At 41.5% G+C, this 16144-nt stretch overlaps 1 protein-coding gene across 4 annotated transcripts in view; it reads left to right on the top strand.

Annotated features, from left to right (window-relative positions):
• The window catches only part of DMRT1 (doublesex and mab-3 related transcription factor 1), a 92096-nt gene extending 87072 nt beyond the window's left edge, over positions 1-5024 (top strand). For all 4 annotated transcript variants that reach the window (XM_068235875.1, XM_068235857.1, XM_068235866.1 and 1 more), the window contains exon 6: positions 4777-5024. In XM_068235875.1, coding sequence (XP_068091976.1) covers positions 4777-4943 — 167 coding nt within the window. In that variant the 3' untranslated portion in view covers positions 4944-5024. The remainder of the gene's footprint in view (positions 1-4776) is intronic.
• Positions 5025-16144: the final 11120 nt, after the last annotated feature.

The raw sequence follows: 16144 nt of genomic DNA, 5'->3' as shown, positions 1-16144 counted from the left end.
GTTTTCCAGCACAGCAAGAATTAAAAAATGATCTATGCAAAATAGCTTGAACAGTTTGTGAAATTTAGTGAGGTTTCCAGAAAAGTAAATAAAAGCTAAAAGCCTGTTATCTGTCAGGGAAAAGGCAGATAATAAGTTTTTAGTGCAGGAAGGTTCAAGGGGTCATTACTTTGGTTTCCCTTTTCAGATAAACAAAGCAGAGTGTGGATTCTAAACAATGTGACAGTCTGATGCAGTCTTAAAAATTAACACCTTATACTGAGAATAAAAACATGAGAGTCATTTTTATATTACTATTCTTATATTTATCATCAGTACTACACACACAATGATCTCATAAGTTAATTTTCACTGTATGTTTAAATTTTAACCTGATTTTTTTCCAGTACATACAGTGCATCTGTATTCACAGTGTATCTGTAACGATTGGTGTCAGCACACAGAGAGAATCGGATTATTGATGATCTGCAGAATCATGAACAATACAGATGCATACCTGATTATGGATGATCTGCAGAATCACCAATAATACAAGTATGACTAACCTCTGGACACCTAATAAAGTGTAAGTGTTTGGTGCAACTGTAGGCTATCTCCCGTGGGGCGGGAGAAACAGATAACTTCGGCCAGAGACCACCTGAGGAGCAGGTGGCCCTCGGCTGTGCAGGGACTATCTCTTTAAGAGAAGGGGATAGAGATAATCTTGCAGCCAGTGATTCCCTGGTAAACTAGGAATCAGACTGTACTGCAGCCAGGGGACTCTTATGGGATAGAGGCCACTGGCTGCACTGCAGGAAGGACTCTCTGAGGAGCAGGAGGTCCTTGCAGCTAACTGACACTTGGTGGAATAGTGTCACGGGTAGTACAGACAGACTGAACACTCGAGGGATGAGTGACAGCCAGAAGGGTCGGGCAGGCCAGGTCGGCAACACGAGCAGATAAGGTACAAAGACAGAAGGCTGATTCGGTAACCGGGTACAGGCAAGGTTGGCAACTGGTAGGCAGATAGGCAGAGGTACCGAATCAGAAAGCAAGAGAGAGGTCGACAGAGCAAAAGGTCATAACAGATATCAAGCACAATCCTAGTCTGAGGTGTGAGGTCCTTGGTCTCGACACCCGGGAACTAGTCTGAAGAATAACACAGTATCCTATGCTTGGGTGTGAGGTCCTTGGTCTCAACACCCTGGAACTGGTCTAAAGTATAACACAGCAATGACACAGTAATCCTAAGCTTGGGTGTGAGGTCCTTGGTCTCAACACCCTGGAACTGGTCTAGAGTATAACACAGCAATGACACAGTAATCCTAAGCGTGGGTGTGAGGTCCTTGGTCTCAACACCCTGGAACTGGTCTAAAGTATAACACAGTAAATAACAAGAGCGGAATCTGGCTAAGTGTGAATTCCCAGGTCCACCTGGTTCTAACACACTGTAGGATCTGACTGAGGTCTGAGTGCTCACACGTAAGTATTCGCAACGGCAGACAACCAGCAACTGACAAGCAAGATCTATATATACTACAGCGCTCCGCAGCGCCGCCCCCAGCCACTCAGCCAATTAGAAGTTCCGCTGGGATCAGCTGATCGTCCCGATCAGCTGATACCTCTCCTGCTGGCATAAAGGTCCTGTCTTCTGGCGTGCGTGCGCGTAGCCCTCCGTCTGTGTGCACTAGAAGGCCCAGGAAAACCAGACACATGTTGCTGTGCGGAAACCGCCGGTCTGAACGCGGAGACAGCCGCCCTGCCGCCAGACTGCACGACGGCATCTCCGCTATTCATTAAACTATCCCTTTTATATTTTGTTATGTTACAGCCCAATTCCAAAATGGATTAAAATTCATTTTTCCTCAGAATTCTACACACAACACTCCATAATAACCACGTGAATAAAGGTTTACTTGTAGTTTTGGCAAATGTATTAAAAATTGAAAAAATTGAGAAAGCACATGTACCTACAGTACATATTCACAGCCTTTGCCATGAAAATTAAAATTTAGCTCAGGTGCATTCTTGTTTCCCCTGATAATCCTTGAGATGTTTCTGCAGTTTAATTGGAGTCTACCTGTGGTAAATTCAGTTGATTGGACATGATTTGGAAAGGCACACACCTGTCTGTATAATGTCCCATAGTAGACAGTTCATGTCAGAGAACAAACCAAGCATGAAGTCAAAAGAATTGTCTGTAGATCTCTGAGATGGGATTGTCTCAAGGCACAAATCTGGGAAAGATTACAGAAAAAAATTCCGCTGCTTTGAAGGTCCCAATGAGCACAGTGGCCTCCATCATCTGTAAATGGAAGAGGTTCAAAATCACCAGGATTCTTCCTAGAGCCATCTAAACTTAGCGATCAGGGGAAATGTTGCCCACATTGCGTTATTTACTGCTGACATGTTGCCCACATTGCGTTATTTTCTGCTGACATGTTGCCTACATTGCGTTATTTTCTGCTGACATGTTGCCCACATTGCGTTATTTTCTGCTGACATGTTGCCCACATTGCATTATTTTCTGGTGAAATACTGCCCACATTGCGTTTATTAAAATTTTATTTATTAAAATAAAAGTATTTTTAATGGTAAAAATCAATCTCATTAGCTCAGGGAACATATATTCCCATTTGCCAATTACTGCTTCATCAGATAGTGCCGGAAGTGTGCACAGGAGCAAGCCCAATCCTGCACAGCACTGCTTCTGCTACAAGACATATATCTACATCCTTGTGGCTTAGATGAAGTCACAGAAGACGTAGATATACTGTAGTGGTCGATAAAGTGGTTAAATCTCAGACTGGGGCAACGATTTATCTTTCAGCAGGAGAACGTCCCTAAACACACAGCCAAGATATCAAAGGAGTGGCTTCCGGACAACTCTGTTAATGTCCTTGAGTGACCCAGCCAAAGTCCAGACTTGAATCCAATTGAACATCTCTGGAGAGATCTTAAAATGGCTGTGTGCAGATGCATCTCATCCAACCTGATGGAGCTTGAGAGATGCTGCAAAGAGGAATGGGGGAAATTGCCCAAGGATGGGTGTGTCAAGCATGTGGCATTATATTCAAAAAGACTTGAGGCTGTAATTGCTGCCAGGGGTGCATCGACAAAGTATTGAGCAAAGGCTGTGAATATTTATGTACATGTGACTTCTCAGGGTTTTTTTTTATTTTTAATACATTTGCATAAGCCTCAAGTAAATGTTTTTCATGTTGTCATTATGAAGTGTTGTGTATAGAATTCTGAGGAAAAAAATGAATTTAATTTAATTTGCCAAGATGTGCAATTGTTGAGATGTATCAATAATTTGTAGCCCACCACAGATGAAACACTGCAAGGGTTAAGCCTGCATACACTGTATTGCTACTAGAAAATGGATATGGGTTTATTAGAAGAAAGGTCAAATATATAGTGGGACGCGAAATTTTGGGCAACGTTGTTAATCATCATGATTTTCCTGTATAAATCGTTGGTTGTTACGATAAAAATTGTCAGTTAAATATATCATATAGGAGACACACACAGTGATATTTGAGAAGTGGTCACAGTGCATCATTCAACCATTCAGCGCACTTTACACAAGGTGATGCTGTATGCAGAGCAAGCCTTTTCTCCACCCACAGCACAAACAGAGCCACTTGAGGTATGCTAAAGCACATTTGGACAAGTGAGCTTCATTTTGGATTAAAGTGCTGTGGACTGCTGAAACTAAAATTGAGTTATTTGGGCATAACAAGGGGCGTTATGCATGGAGAAAAAAACAACACAGCATTCCAAGAAAACCTGCTACCTACAGTAAAATATGGTGGTGGTTCCATCATGCTGTGGAGCTGTGTGGCCAGTGCAGGGACTGGGAATCTAGCCCAAGTTGAGGGACGCATGGATTCCACTCAGCATCAGCAGATTCTGGAGACCAATGTTCAGGAATCAGTGACAATGCTGAAGCTTTGCTGGGGCTGAATCTTTCAACAAGACAACAACCCTAAACACTGCTCAAAATCCACTAAGGCATTCATGCAGAGGAACACGTACAATGTTCTGGAATGGCCATCTCAGTCCCCAGACCTGAATATATTTGAAAATCTGAGGTGTGAGTTAAAGTGTGCTGTCCATGCTCAGAAGCCATCAAACTTGAATGAACTACAGATGTTTTGTAAAGAGGAATGGTCCAAAATACCTTCAACCAGAATCCAGACTCTCATTGGAACCTACAGGAAGTGTTTAGAGGCTGTAATTTCTGCAAAACGAGGATCTACTAAATATTGATTTCATTTCTTTTTTGTGGTGCCCAAATTTATGCACCACCTGCCTAATTTTGTTTAAACAATTATTGCACACTTTCTGTAAATCCAATAAACTTCATTTCAATTATCAAATATGTCTCCTATGTGATATATTTAACTGATATTTTATATCGTAACATCTAACAATTTATACAGGAAAATCATGAAGATTAAGATCGTTGCCCACACTTTCGCATCCCACTGTATTTTATTGCTTCTATTTCTGCTTTATGTAGGTGATGGCCTGGTCTCCAATGGTAAATATTGATAATGCATGAATACTGCAAGTTTGGTATCTACTAATATTACCAGCTATAATTTATATGAAACACTATGGCATCAGTGGTACAACCATTTTTATATTCCTTATTTTTCAGTACTAATAGGTGTTTATAAGCTGTTTTCTTTTATATACAGTATATACATATAATAATTTTTGTTACATTTTTTGTAAGCTGTTTTGGAGGTAGAGCGGATAAATACCTGTTTTTTCTTCCCTGTGCAGTATTTTCGCCTCCCAGCAGTAGCCAGGATTCTGGATTGGTTTCCACCAGCTCTACAGTAAGCAACGAGAGTACCAAAGCTGTAGCAGAATGTGACACTCCTAGTGATACTTCCTCCTACAATGAAGCCACCACCACCAATGATGGAGAGAGAAAGGACCTGATGTAACCACTTGGCCCTGCACACTACTAATTGGCTTCTCTTGCAGTTTTGGCTTACTGTTGGCTCTTAAACCATTCAACACCTCAACTAAGTCAATGTTTGTATTTTGCCAATGCCTCTTTGCCCTTTAATGTAAGATTCCATTAACATACACAGTAGTGCTTAGCATTGCTCACAGCTTTTCACTACTGCTGGCCATCTGTGTATGTGAATGGGCTCACCGTGTCCACCATGTCAAAATCCGGCTATCCAGACCTTTTTGCAAGAGCACAAAGCTGCAGGGAGGAGGAGGTGTGCACTATGCTTTTAGTATGAACAGACCCTGATTTTTTATTTGTGCACTGCTTTTAATATGAACAGGCCCTGAATATTCATTTGTGCACTGCTTTTAGTATGAACCCAGGGATACATTTAAAAATAGCCGCGCAAAAAAATGGTTCTGGGTGATGATGATGACATCTTGCTACTAAAGTTATTTACCAGTTTATCACATTTCTAAAATGTTAGATGACGTGAGTAGCAAGATGTCATTACCGGCAACTATCCTTATTATACATTACCTGGTTCTGGTGACCGCATCTCCTCCACTTCCTGGTTAGTTTGCAGGAGTCCTGCAGTCAGCCAATGACCATATGGAGACTGAAGCCCTATGGTGATAAACTAACTAGGAAGTGGAGGAGATGCGATCACATGGGGCCAGGTAATGTATCACTTCACCCCTGTCTGCTCTCACACTGAACCCTCTATTTATCCCTCTACCTCTGCCTAATCCTAAGACCTCCCTGGTGCCTAACCACTCCGCCCCCACTGCCTAACCACTCCACCCCCCTGCCAAACTTTTCCAATCTGGCCAGTTGTGATTAGGATGGAAGTTTAGGTGCCTGCCATTTATCGGGCATTTAACCTCCTTGGCCGTAATCGCAGCTTTTACTATTGCTGCCTACAGCGCGCCATTTTTATTAGCATACGTCCTGCGCCATTTTTATCTGCTGCCTATAAAGAGGCTTTGACTGTTCATTTATGCACTGCTTTCAGTATGAACAGGCCCTAATTGCCCAATGTGGAAATTCGTGCTCTAGACTAAACAACCAAATAGCTATGTGCTTAAAGGTGTTATCCGGGCTTTCAAAAGAAAATAAAGGCTTCTTACCGGGGGCTTCCTCCAGCCCTAAGCTCCCAGGACCTCCCTCGCCGCACCTCTGCGCGCAGCCGTTCGCCGGAGCTCCGTCCCGGTCCCCGGTGATGACGTCAGAGAGACCTCCAGGTCGCTCTGTTCTGCGCCTGCGCGAGCGGCGCTGTCAATCACCGCCACGTGGGCCGGAGTGGACTGCGCAGGCGCAGAACTACTGGAGGAAGCCCCGGTAAGTAGCCTTTATTTTCTTTTGAAAGCCCGGATAACTCCTTTAAATGCACAGGGGTCAGAATGCATAAAACCCATGAATGACTTTTTCTGATGTTTTATCTCATATTTTTAGTTTCCCGCATATCATCTCATGATTTTGTAATATTAACGAGAAGATTTTGTGCAAATGATTATGCACAAACCACATCTCATGCAGTATTAGAACATGTTTTAGAGTAGCTACACTATTTGCAGTGTGTTTCTCTTGGGAGAGTTAAAGCCCTAGTTCAAGTTTCATTCCACATAAATGTGTTTATTAAAACGGTGCACTAAAAATTGTATTGCAGTTATGCTTCTTTTCTGCTGAATAAAATTCTTTTTTTCGGGCTGCAAGCTTTCTGCGGCAGCCCGGTCCACAGTTTGAACAGGCTGCAGCCTTCGCTCCATGTCACACTACATGAGAAGAGGTGTGGCCAGCTGCAGTCTGTGCCTCCATCACTCCTCAGTTGTGACTAATACACTCCATATGATGTCAGTCACCAGAGATGGCCATAATTCCAGCTTGCATGCAAATTGTACCCAGCTTGAAATTTGACCACTCAAAACCTATGGGAATTGCATTTGATTGGCCCAATTCCCAGCTTCATACAATTTCCATGCAAACCAGAATTATTAGCATATCTTTGGCTATCTCTGTCATGCCTGCATAGCTGCAAGGAGGATCTCAGCTGGCCCCAGCACGCCATGAACAAATCATATAGAGGGACATGTGACCCAACTCAATACGTTTCTGACTGAAAGGAACAGAATGGGTTGAGGGCAAGGGGGCTGCAGGCTTTCAATGGTTTGGGCTTGAAGCCTAAATTTAGAATTTTATGATGCAGAAATGAAATGTTTTGTAATATAGTTTTTTGGAATGTACGTTTTCATAAGGATAAATAGTACCTGAACTAAAGCTAATTAAAAACCTGCAGGAAGCGCGTGATAACTGGCTTGGCACAACCTAGCTGTACACCTGACATGTTATAGAAGGACTCCTAGTCTTGAGTTTGTCAATTGAACGTGCAGTGGGCCCTTGTTGTCCCCACCAGCCCTGAAGTTTTCCAGCATTATGGAGGAGTGAAAATAAGCTGACACACCAGTGATAGGCAATACTGTATGCCAACTCTGATGGCTAAAATGACTACTGTAGTGAAGGGATAAGTAAATGTGAATGAGTAAGAAGATCTTTTGCCAGAGTGATGTGTAGTGATGTTACCTTGGGAACCTCAGTATGTGCATTAATATATATGGCGCAGTCAGAATTCCCATAATGTGGTGCTGTATAATGAACAAAAGAAGACCCTCATGACACCTTTGTTTGAAATCTTTAGTTAAGCACAAAAGACACTAAAATCAACAAACGATGAGATAGGGTTCCAGCTCTCACATGTTTACATTACAAAATGTGGTCTTATTACTTGTAAATCTTAGGCTGCAGGTGATTTAGCAAGAGTCTGATGTTTGGTCCATCATCACTGGAGCAGGCAGAAAACACTTATCTCTATCATCACTTTTGAGTGGCAGCAACAAGGGAACCTTTACTCAATTGCCAGGTAGTAGTTTAGCACCACGGACACCTTCTGTCACAGCACTAGCTGAACTAGTAAAGACTATCACAAGAGATAAGGAGCTGCATTTCACTGTTTCTGCATCTGTTTGCAAGGTAAAATAGTCTCAGCTGCAAATAGTAGTAATAGTATGCAGGAACCAATGAATGATATCAGTACCCATATGCAATTACCCTTTTCTCCTAAGTTTCCTCCTAGGTGATATTTTTACACCTCTCAATAAAATGCATTTTAAGCCACCAGAAAGCAAGAAAATACTCAACATCATTTTGATAGTACTTTTTCGTTTATTTTTTGGTTCTTTTTTTAGTTGAAAAGTGCAGGAAAGTTATTTTAAGTAGAAGATGAAAAATGATCTTCTAGGAGCAAACTCAGGTGAAAACGTGAATTGCATATTGGCCAAGGTATTAATTAACTCTCCTGGTACCACATCCTTTGCACATTTTAGTAAATGTACCCCACTGAATTACATGAAGGTTTTTGGTGATTTATTAGAAACACATTTTGCACCACTCCATCAGAAAATCCTGATCAAGAAGTTTAACATTTACTGTATTCCAAAATATATTTTCATTGACAGAAAAAGGGAAATAATAAGGAATTTAGTACCCTCACTTGTGTTTGAAAACATATGGTACAAGAGTATAATTGTAACCCTGACGTACATTCACTTTTCACATCCAATTACTGTAGGTTTAGGTGGGATTCTTGTAACTTGGTTTGGATTAGAAGAGGAAACATGGGCCTCTGGAACAATGTGTGTTTCAATAAACCCACAATGCAGATTTTACATAACTGTGTGCGTGTAGATGTGAAAAAGAAAGGATTATTATTTCAGCACATTTGATGTTTTAATGCAGTAGAATTCTTTTAGCTACATGTAAAAGCAACCTTGTTCTCATTCTCCATGTTCCATGACAACATAAGGTAACAGTGGCCATATACACATCGATTTTTCTTCTCGACATCTGGCAGATTTGATCACTGCTGCTGCAAATGATACCAGATTGATCGATTTTTGGCTGAAATTGTTTAGTTGTGCCATATGGAAGATATTGCTCAATGTCAATGGCAGGTCGGCAATGCAGGAATAGCGGCACTTGATTTCAGGACTAGTCAGTGTTTGCAGCGAAGCTTACACTCACTTGTCCATGGGCGCCGGTTTTCTCTCTATTGCTGGTGCTTTTCCCTGTGTCTTCTGACGGGGGAGAGGGCACATAGGTGGGGGAGACCTGGGAAGCCCGGCAGGCAGTGCACGGCTCCACAGATTTTCAGTAGACTTTATGTTGAAATGTATTAAAATCTATTTGCAGTGTGTGGAGGGATTTGGTCAGATAGAGCCCTCTTTGATCAGATTATGAGCTGAGAGGGATCTATCTTTGGGCCTCATCCACCCGTGTATGGCCAGCTTGAGTTACTTATGTTCATAGAATGTTTCAAAATGAATCGCTGATTTTAACTAAAAAAAAACAAATGCTAATTTTCTCTGATGCATGGAGACAAATGAGCTGTTCCATCTCCCCTGGGCTGATTCACGGAACATTTCATGAATTATTTCCCTTTATCTGTTTTTTTACCTTATTTCTATAAAGCCTTTTAAGCAGCCAACAAGCAATAAAGCTCTAAAGGTATGGTAGAAAATTACAAACACAGTTAATCTATGGTAATAAGTTAAGAAATAAAAAACTTGTTTTGAGAGACCTTTTTTGCTTGGAAAATGTTGGAAAGTTTTTATTTTCATAGTTTAGATTAAAAATTATTAAGGGGCAATGATTCTTGGGATAAGTTTTGAAAATCAACCCCAATGTCACTTGCCTTTAAAACAGTAGGAAGTTCACTTTTCAGCACATCCCAGGTACAAAAAAAAGGGAAAATCAACCCAGCAAAGATAAAGGCTGCTGAAAAATTCCTGAAGCTGGTTTAACTGCATCCATGTTCTGTCAAGCTCTAAAAAAAATTGGCTCGAGTTCCCTGGTTATGCAGAACAGAGGATCTGAATGTGACTAATTGCAATTGGCTGGATTCTGCTCAAAGCCAAATGAACCCCACCAGGGATGGGAGCTGCTGCCACCTCTATGTTACCTTATAGACTGATGTAAAGACAAGGTTCTCTACCACTTCCGGATTCTCGGAGCGTATATACACGCCCCTGAATCCTGAAGTGTATTCCATGGAAACGTTCCATGTCAGTTCCCGGAGGGTGTCTCCGTGAACACCCTGCGAGCCGATCGGCGGCTCGCAGGGTAAATGTAAACACACGGGGAAGACCTTCCCCGGTGTTTACATGTATACGGCGCTGCTGCGCAGCAGCGCCGTAGAGGAGATCGGTGATCCCCGGCCTCTGATTGGCCGGGGATTACCGGCATCTGATAGGCTAAAGCCTATCCCATCAGGCGCAGGACGGAAATCCGTCCTGCGCCGCTCACAGGGGGAGGGAGAGGGAGGGAAGGGGAAGGAGGCCAGGAAGCGCTGCGGAGGGGGGCTTTGAAGAGCCCCCCCCCCCCGCAAGCGCAAGCAGCCGGCGGTGATCAGACCCCCCCAGCAGGACATCCCCCTAGTGGGGAAAAAAGGGGGGAAGTCTGATCGGCCTGGCTGCTAGCTGATCGGTGCTGCGGGCTGGAGAGCCCACGCAGCACCGATCAGCACAAAATAGCGTGGTAGGGAAGTGGTTAAGTTGAAGTGAAGCCCCTTTAAATCTTAACAATAGCTGAGAAAGGTAATGAAAGTTATGGTTCACTTTCATTAAAATGTACCGTATTTGATAGGACGAAAAGTGTTTTAAAGTTTTAGCTTTTTTTTATAAGAAAATAAATGCAATTTCTACCTTGTGACATATTTGGTATTTTAATAAATGGTGGTGAAGTAGGAACTCTGTAAATAGTATTAGTTGCCAAATAAGATGGAGTAAAGTGCACCTGTCAGCGTAGTGAGCTCTCAAAGCAAGGGTACTTGTGAAAAGAGTATGATGTGTACTGTCTCTGCAGAGAGCCAGTATGGACATCTGCTTCTGTACTGCTAGTCTGTTGATCTCTGCAGCTATGCCCAGCGGTTTGCCCTGGGTTGTAGCAGCCCTGCAGGGTAGATGGCACATGTATGTGTGACGTACAACACTCAGAGCAGGGCTTGGCTGCATAAATTGGCCACCTGTATTTTTTAAATAGCTGCTCAGATTTGCCTTTGCACTGATTTAGCACATATACTGTTTTTACTTGTGCACTTGCTTTAGGCTCTTTACAGCACTGATGGGTTGGCTTAAAACTCTTATAGGCTTGTGACAACTCTTTTACTATACTTATACAAATCGCTATACTTCCCTTTATTATGACGACAGGTGTGCTTTAAAGGACAACTGAAGGGAGAGTGATATGGAGGCTTAAACAAGGCAAATTTCCTGTTTGTCCCTTATCACCTGCCTGTAACACTTTTAGCCATAGACCCTGAACAAGCATGCAGATGGGATGTTTCTAAGAAAAAAAAAAATTGACAAGATTAGCTGCATGCTTGTTTCAGGTGTGTGATTCAGGCAATACTGACCAAAAAGATCAGGAGGTCTGCCAGTCAACTGGTATTGTTTAAAAGGAAATAAATATGGCAGCCTCCATATTCCTCTCACTTCAGTTGTCATTTAAGGCTGTACAGATGTAAGAAATTAAAGGAAACCTGAGATGTTATTAATGTGTTTATTTATACTTACCTGGGGTTTCCTCCAGCCCCATAAGGTGCTTGGGCTCCCTTACCATCCTCTCTCCTCTCTGGCAGCTCTGTCCTTGTGCTATGCCTCTGGGTAATCTTGCCGGCCACGTTTGGCACGCGCTCCCCCCATTGTGCTCCCGGGAGCGTCTTGCGCCTGTGCAGTAGCACAAGAATGGAGAGAATGGCGAGGAAGCCACAAGTAAGTATAAATACACACATTAATAACATCTCAGGTACACTTTAACTACTTTATTATATTTATATTACCCACTTTATTTTCGTTTACTGTAAAGGCAAGCATACTTTCAGGGCTTGTTCACACACGGGCATAAAAATCATGCCAAGTCTTTTGAGGGTTTGTTTGCACTCCAGCACTTAAAATGCTTCACAATGCCTCCCAGTCTTCTGCAATGTATTTGAATAATTTTGCTGTCACATGAGCCATTGTCCAGCTCTGTACATTTCAGCGTAGAATATCAATGTAGACACAACATTTTTACCATTTTTACTTCTTTCGTAGCACACAATAAAACATCAGTATTCTTGATTAGGCGCATCTAGATGGTGTAAACACACAAGTTAAGCCAATAATGAAATCTATTTACAGAGTTAATCATTTTGCTGCTGTTGTTTAGAATATAAGGTTAACTAAAGCCGTTTTTAGAACCAGAGCTGCCCTTTAACACTAGACGTTTAGTAGATTAATCTTAATAGTGCTAATGGTTTCATGATTAACCTAATTACGTAGTATGCTAAGCTCAGCTTGAGACGTTACATTCCGTTGTTTTCTATCTTTAAATTCCAGTCTGTTGTGCATTGTTCTGTTATTGCTGCCGCACTGGAAATAAAAAAAAATGTTATTGATGACCAAATTTACCTGTTTGTATACTTGGCGAGCTGTATTAAAAAAGAAAAAAAAAAGAAATTACTTGTATTTTCTTCGCCTTGTGCTTTTGAAAACATCTATTTGATTTCACCCCCATCTGTTGTAATCAATAACCTGACCATCTTGTTTTTTTATTAAATGTACTTACTCTTAATTTCATCCACCAGTGGTTTTAGAGAGAATAATGTGGAGTTACCTATATGGCTTTGACATTATAAATCACTTCTTGAAGCTGAATCGTATAGCGGTATCGATTGATCCTGATATATCACAGAAATTTACTGTCACTTCTGTTTTCAATTAAAGATACAATCAGTCAGATAATGACTTAATTGGATTTTACAGAAGATTGAGTTTTATTGCCTAGTGCTTTACGAGTTTAGTTAAGGCAGATCATTTCATCACACTTGTCAGCCAGTTACTGCAGTCCCTGTGCCCTTCCAGTGCCACTATTGTGACAAAGCCACACACAGCAGGTCAGGGAGGGGGGATGTATACACTCGTGACCATTAAGATATACACAGTTATAGCTGAAAAAGATGCACAAAGAGGTCTTTTTGGATTACGTGTGTCTCCAGTGCTTTGTTGATGGTGTTATGTAAATGATCTGTCAACATGAATGTATTATTACATTTTTAACAGAGCAGTCACATGGCCCTTTTATTCATTCTATTACAGGGGCTGCCAGCTCAGCGATTCGGTGTCTGCCTAGGGCTTTAAGGTTAAGATAATATCAATAATATGGAAATTAAAACGGATAGGGTCAGCGATTTTCCTTCTCATTTAATGCCTCGTTAATGTTAGAGATAGGCTGTGTACACACATGGGATGAATGACTCCTGAAACAATTTTTAATGATTGTGTCTGGTGATATTTTCCTGGATCAGTGTACAGATCAGCTGCCAGCTCTCTGGTGAGCACCTATTATGCTCAATGGATAGTGAAGGGAAAGAATGAGTAGGAGGTGTACCCCTGGAACTCACAGTGCTGGATAGTGTACTGGTTAAGGGCACAGCCTTCAACATGGGAGACCAGGGGTCAAATCCTGGCTAGGGTCAGTACCTATTCAGAAAGGAGCTCAAGGCAAGACTCCCCAACACTGCAGGGTGGCCTCCTGAGCGCATCCCAGAGGCTGCAGCTCTTGATCGCTTTGAGTCTGACAGGAGAAAAGCGCTGTACAAATGTTTGGATTATTATTATTATAAGTTACAATGTGACTGACCAACATTTTCCAGTGTGCCCTATCGCCTCTGACATTGGGGGACACCTTTACACACACTGGATAGTCACCTGAAATGATCATGAACAGGTGTTACAGGCACAGTTAATGTCTATGCTGCTGGCACTTTTGAAGTTTTGTGATTACATTATACACTATAGATGGTGTAAAGTATCAGCTTATTGCATTTGCCTTGTAAGGCAAGGTGGACATATACACATTTTATTCCCATAAATTACATGTTTCTTTATGTCTCGTTTGCTTTTGCAGTTTCTCTTGTATCTATGTGGGAATAGGGTCAGTGGGAAATTATTGAATACATGTTTGTTGCAACTGAGTTACAGCCAGGTTTGAAAGTCTCTCACATCCACCATGGAGAATATAGTTACAATATACAGGGTGAATGTATATCCCAAAAGGGAAATGTTTATATTTTCCTATAAGTAAATACATCACTGTATTTATGCTCAGCGCACATCCATCAACTGAGCATAAATACAGTGGTTGTGGAAAGCCTTACCTGGTCTGGTGATAGCGCACTCTGTGGGACATGTGCAATTAATGAGCGATATTATTGCACTTTGAGATAATTTTAAAGAAAGTAAATAATCAAACCTAACTAGAGATGTAGTGGCTAGCACATTCACCGTGCAGCACTAGCGTCTGACTGTACTATGTGCATGGAGTCTGTATGTTCTCCCTGTGCTTGTGTGGGGTTTTTCCCTGAACGTACTGATAAATTACAGCAATTGGTACCCCTTAAAATTGTCCTTAGACTGTGGAAGGGACAATAACTAGGGTAGAGTTTATTATTATTATTGATTTGTAAAGCTCCAACATATTCCGTGGAGATGATTAGATTGTTAGCTCCTCTGAAGACAGTCAGTGACATAACTCTATTCTTTAAAGCAGTATGAGGTATGTCAGTGCCGAAGCCAGAAAGATGGCCGCAAGAGGGAGGGAGGGAGGTTAAAGGGTTATGTATTGGTAGAGGGAGGGTTAGGTATTGGTAGAGGAAGGGTTGGGTATCAGTGGAGGCAGGGTTAATGGTTAGGTATCAGTAGAGGGAGGTTTAAGGGTTAGGTATTGGTAGAGGAAGCGTTAGGCATCGGTAGAGTGAGGGTTCAGTGTGAGATTAGGGTTGGGTTAAAGGATACCCGAAGTGACAAGTGACATGATGAGATAGACATGTGTATGTACAGTGCCTAGCACACACATAACTATGCTGTGTTCCTTTTTTTCTTTCTCTGTCTGAAAGAGTTAAATATCAGGTATGTAAGTGGCTGATTTAGTCCTGACTCAGACAGGAAGTGACTACAGTGTGACCCTCACTGATAAGAAATTCCAACTATAAAACACTTTCCTAGCAGAAAATGGCTTCTGAGAGCAAGAAAGAGATAAAAAGTGGAATTTCTTATCAGTGAGGGTCACACTGTAGTCACTTTCTGTCTGAGTCAGGACTGAGTCAGCCACTTACATACCTGATATTTAACTCTTTCAGGCAGAGAAAGAAAAAAGGAACACAGCATAGTTATTTGTGTGCTAGGCACTGTATAAACACGTTTATCTCATCATGTCACATGTCACTTTGGGTATCTTTTAAATATTGACCAAGATTACCAATATTTTACTATTTGAATTAAGTAGTAGAATATCAGTAATTTTACTGATATTCTTCTAGCATAGGTACCCTGCCCCCCTTTTTCCAGACACCTTTATTGCATGAATGTGTCAGTACTTTATAAATACATCATAGTAATTTGGTAAGGACATGAGGATATGACTGTGGTAGATATTAGATTGTGAGCTCATCTGAGAACACTGTTTGTGACAAGACTATGGACTCTCTCAGTGCTATATAAACACATGATGAATCGGGAGTGACAACACAGCCAGTAAAACACCAAATTCATTATTATGCATCCTTAGGATAAAGCAGAGAGCAAATAATAAAGTAATATGCTATGCATGAAATATTGATTCTCATTGACTGCTGTGGATGTTCAGTTTTAGCACACTACTTTTTCACCTTATTAAATAATTTTTAGAGAAATTGTTATAGTGTAAGGTAAGCTGAGTTTATGGACTGGTTAAGAATGTGTGTGTATTCTCCTGATGTCATGCAGTGATATCATTCATCTGAGCGTGTAGACTGTTCTATTGCCAGTGAGGAAATGACTATGATGCGTATCCACAACACAAGGCATTGGTAACATTGTTTACATATTCAGTGAAGGGAAGTCTGCAAGCTGTTATGTGTGCAGCGCAATCATAAAACATACTATCTGCTTAGCATTACAATCACAAGGCTTACATAGAACTCGTGCGTCCTCTGTTCTTGTATCAAGTCCAGTATCTATCACACTGTTATAGGTATACCCTGGCTTCCTCTCTCATTCTTATATTACAGTATAAAGCAGGGTTTTCTGCCACCTACAAGAATAAGCTATGAAGTCT

Source organism: Hyperolius riggenbachi, chromosome 1, assembly GCF_040937935.1.
Source record: "Hyperolius riggenbachi isolate aHypRig1 chromosome 1, aHypRig1.pri, whole genome shotgun sequence".
Lineage (NCBI taxonomy): Eukaryota > Metazoa > Chordata > Amphibia > Anura > Hyperoliidae > Hyperolius > Hyperolius riggenbachi.
This window is presented reverse-complemented; position numbering and strand designations above follow the sequence as displayed.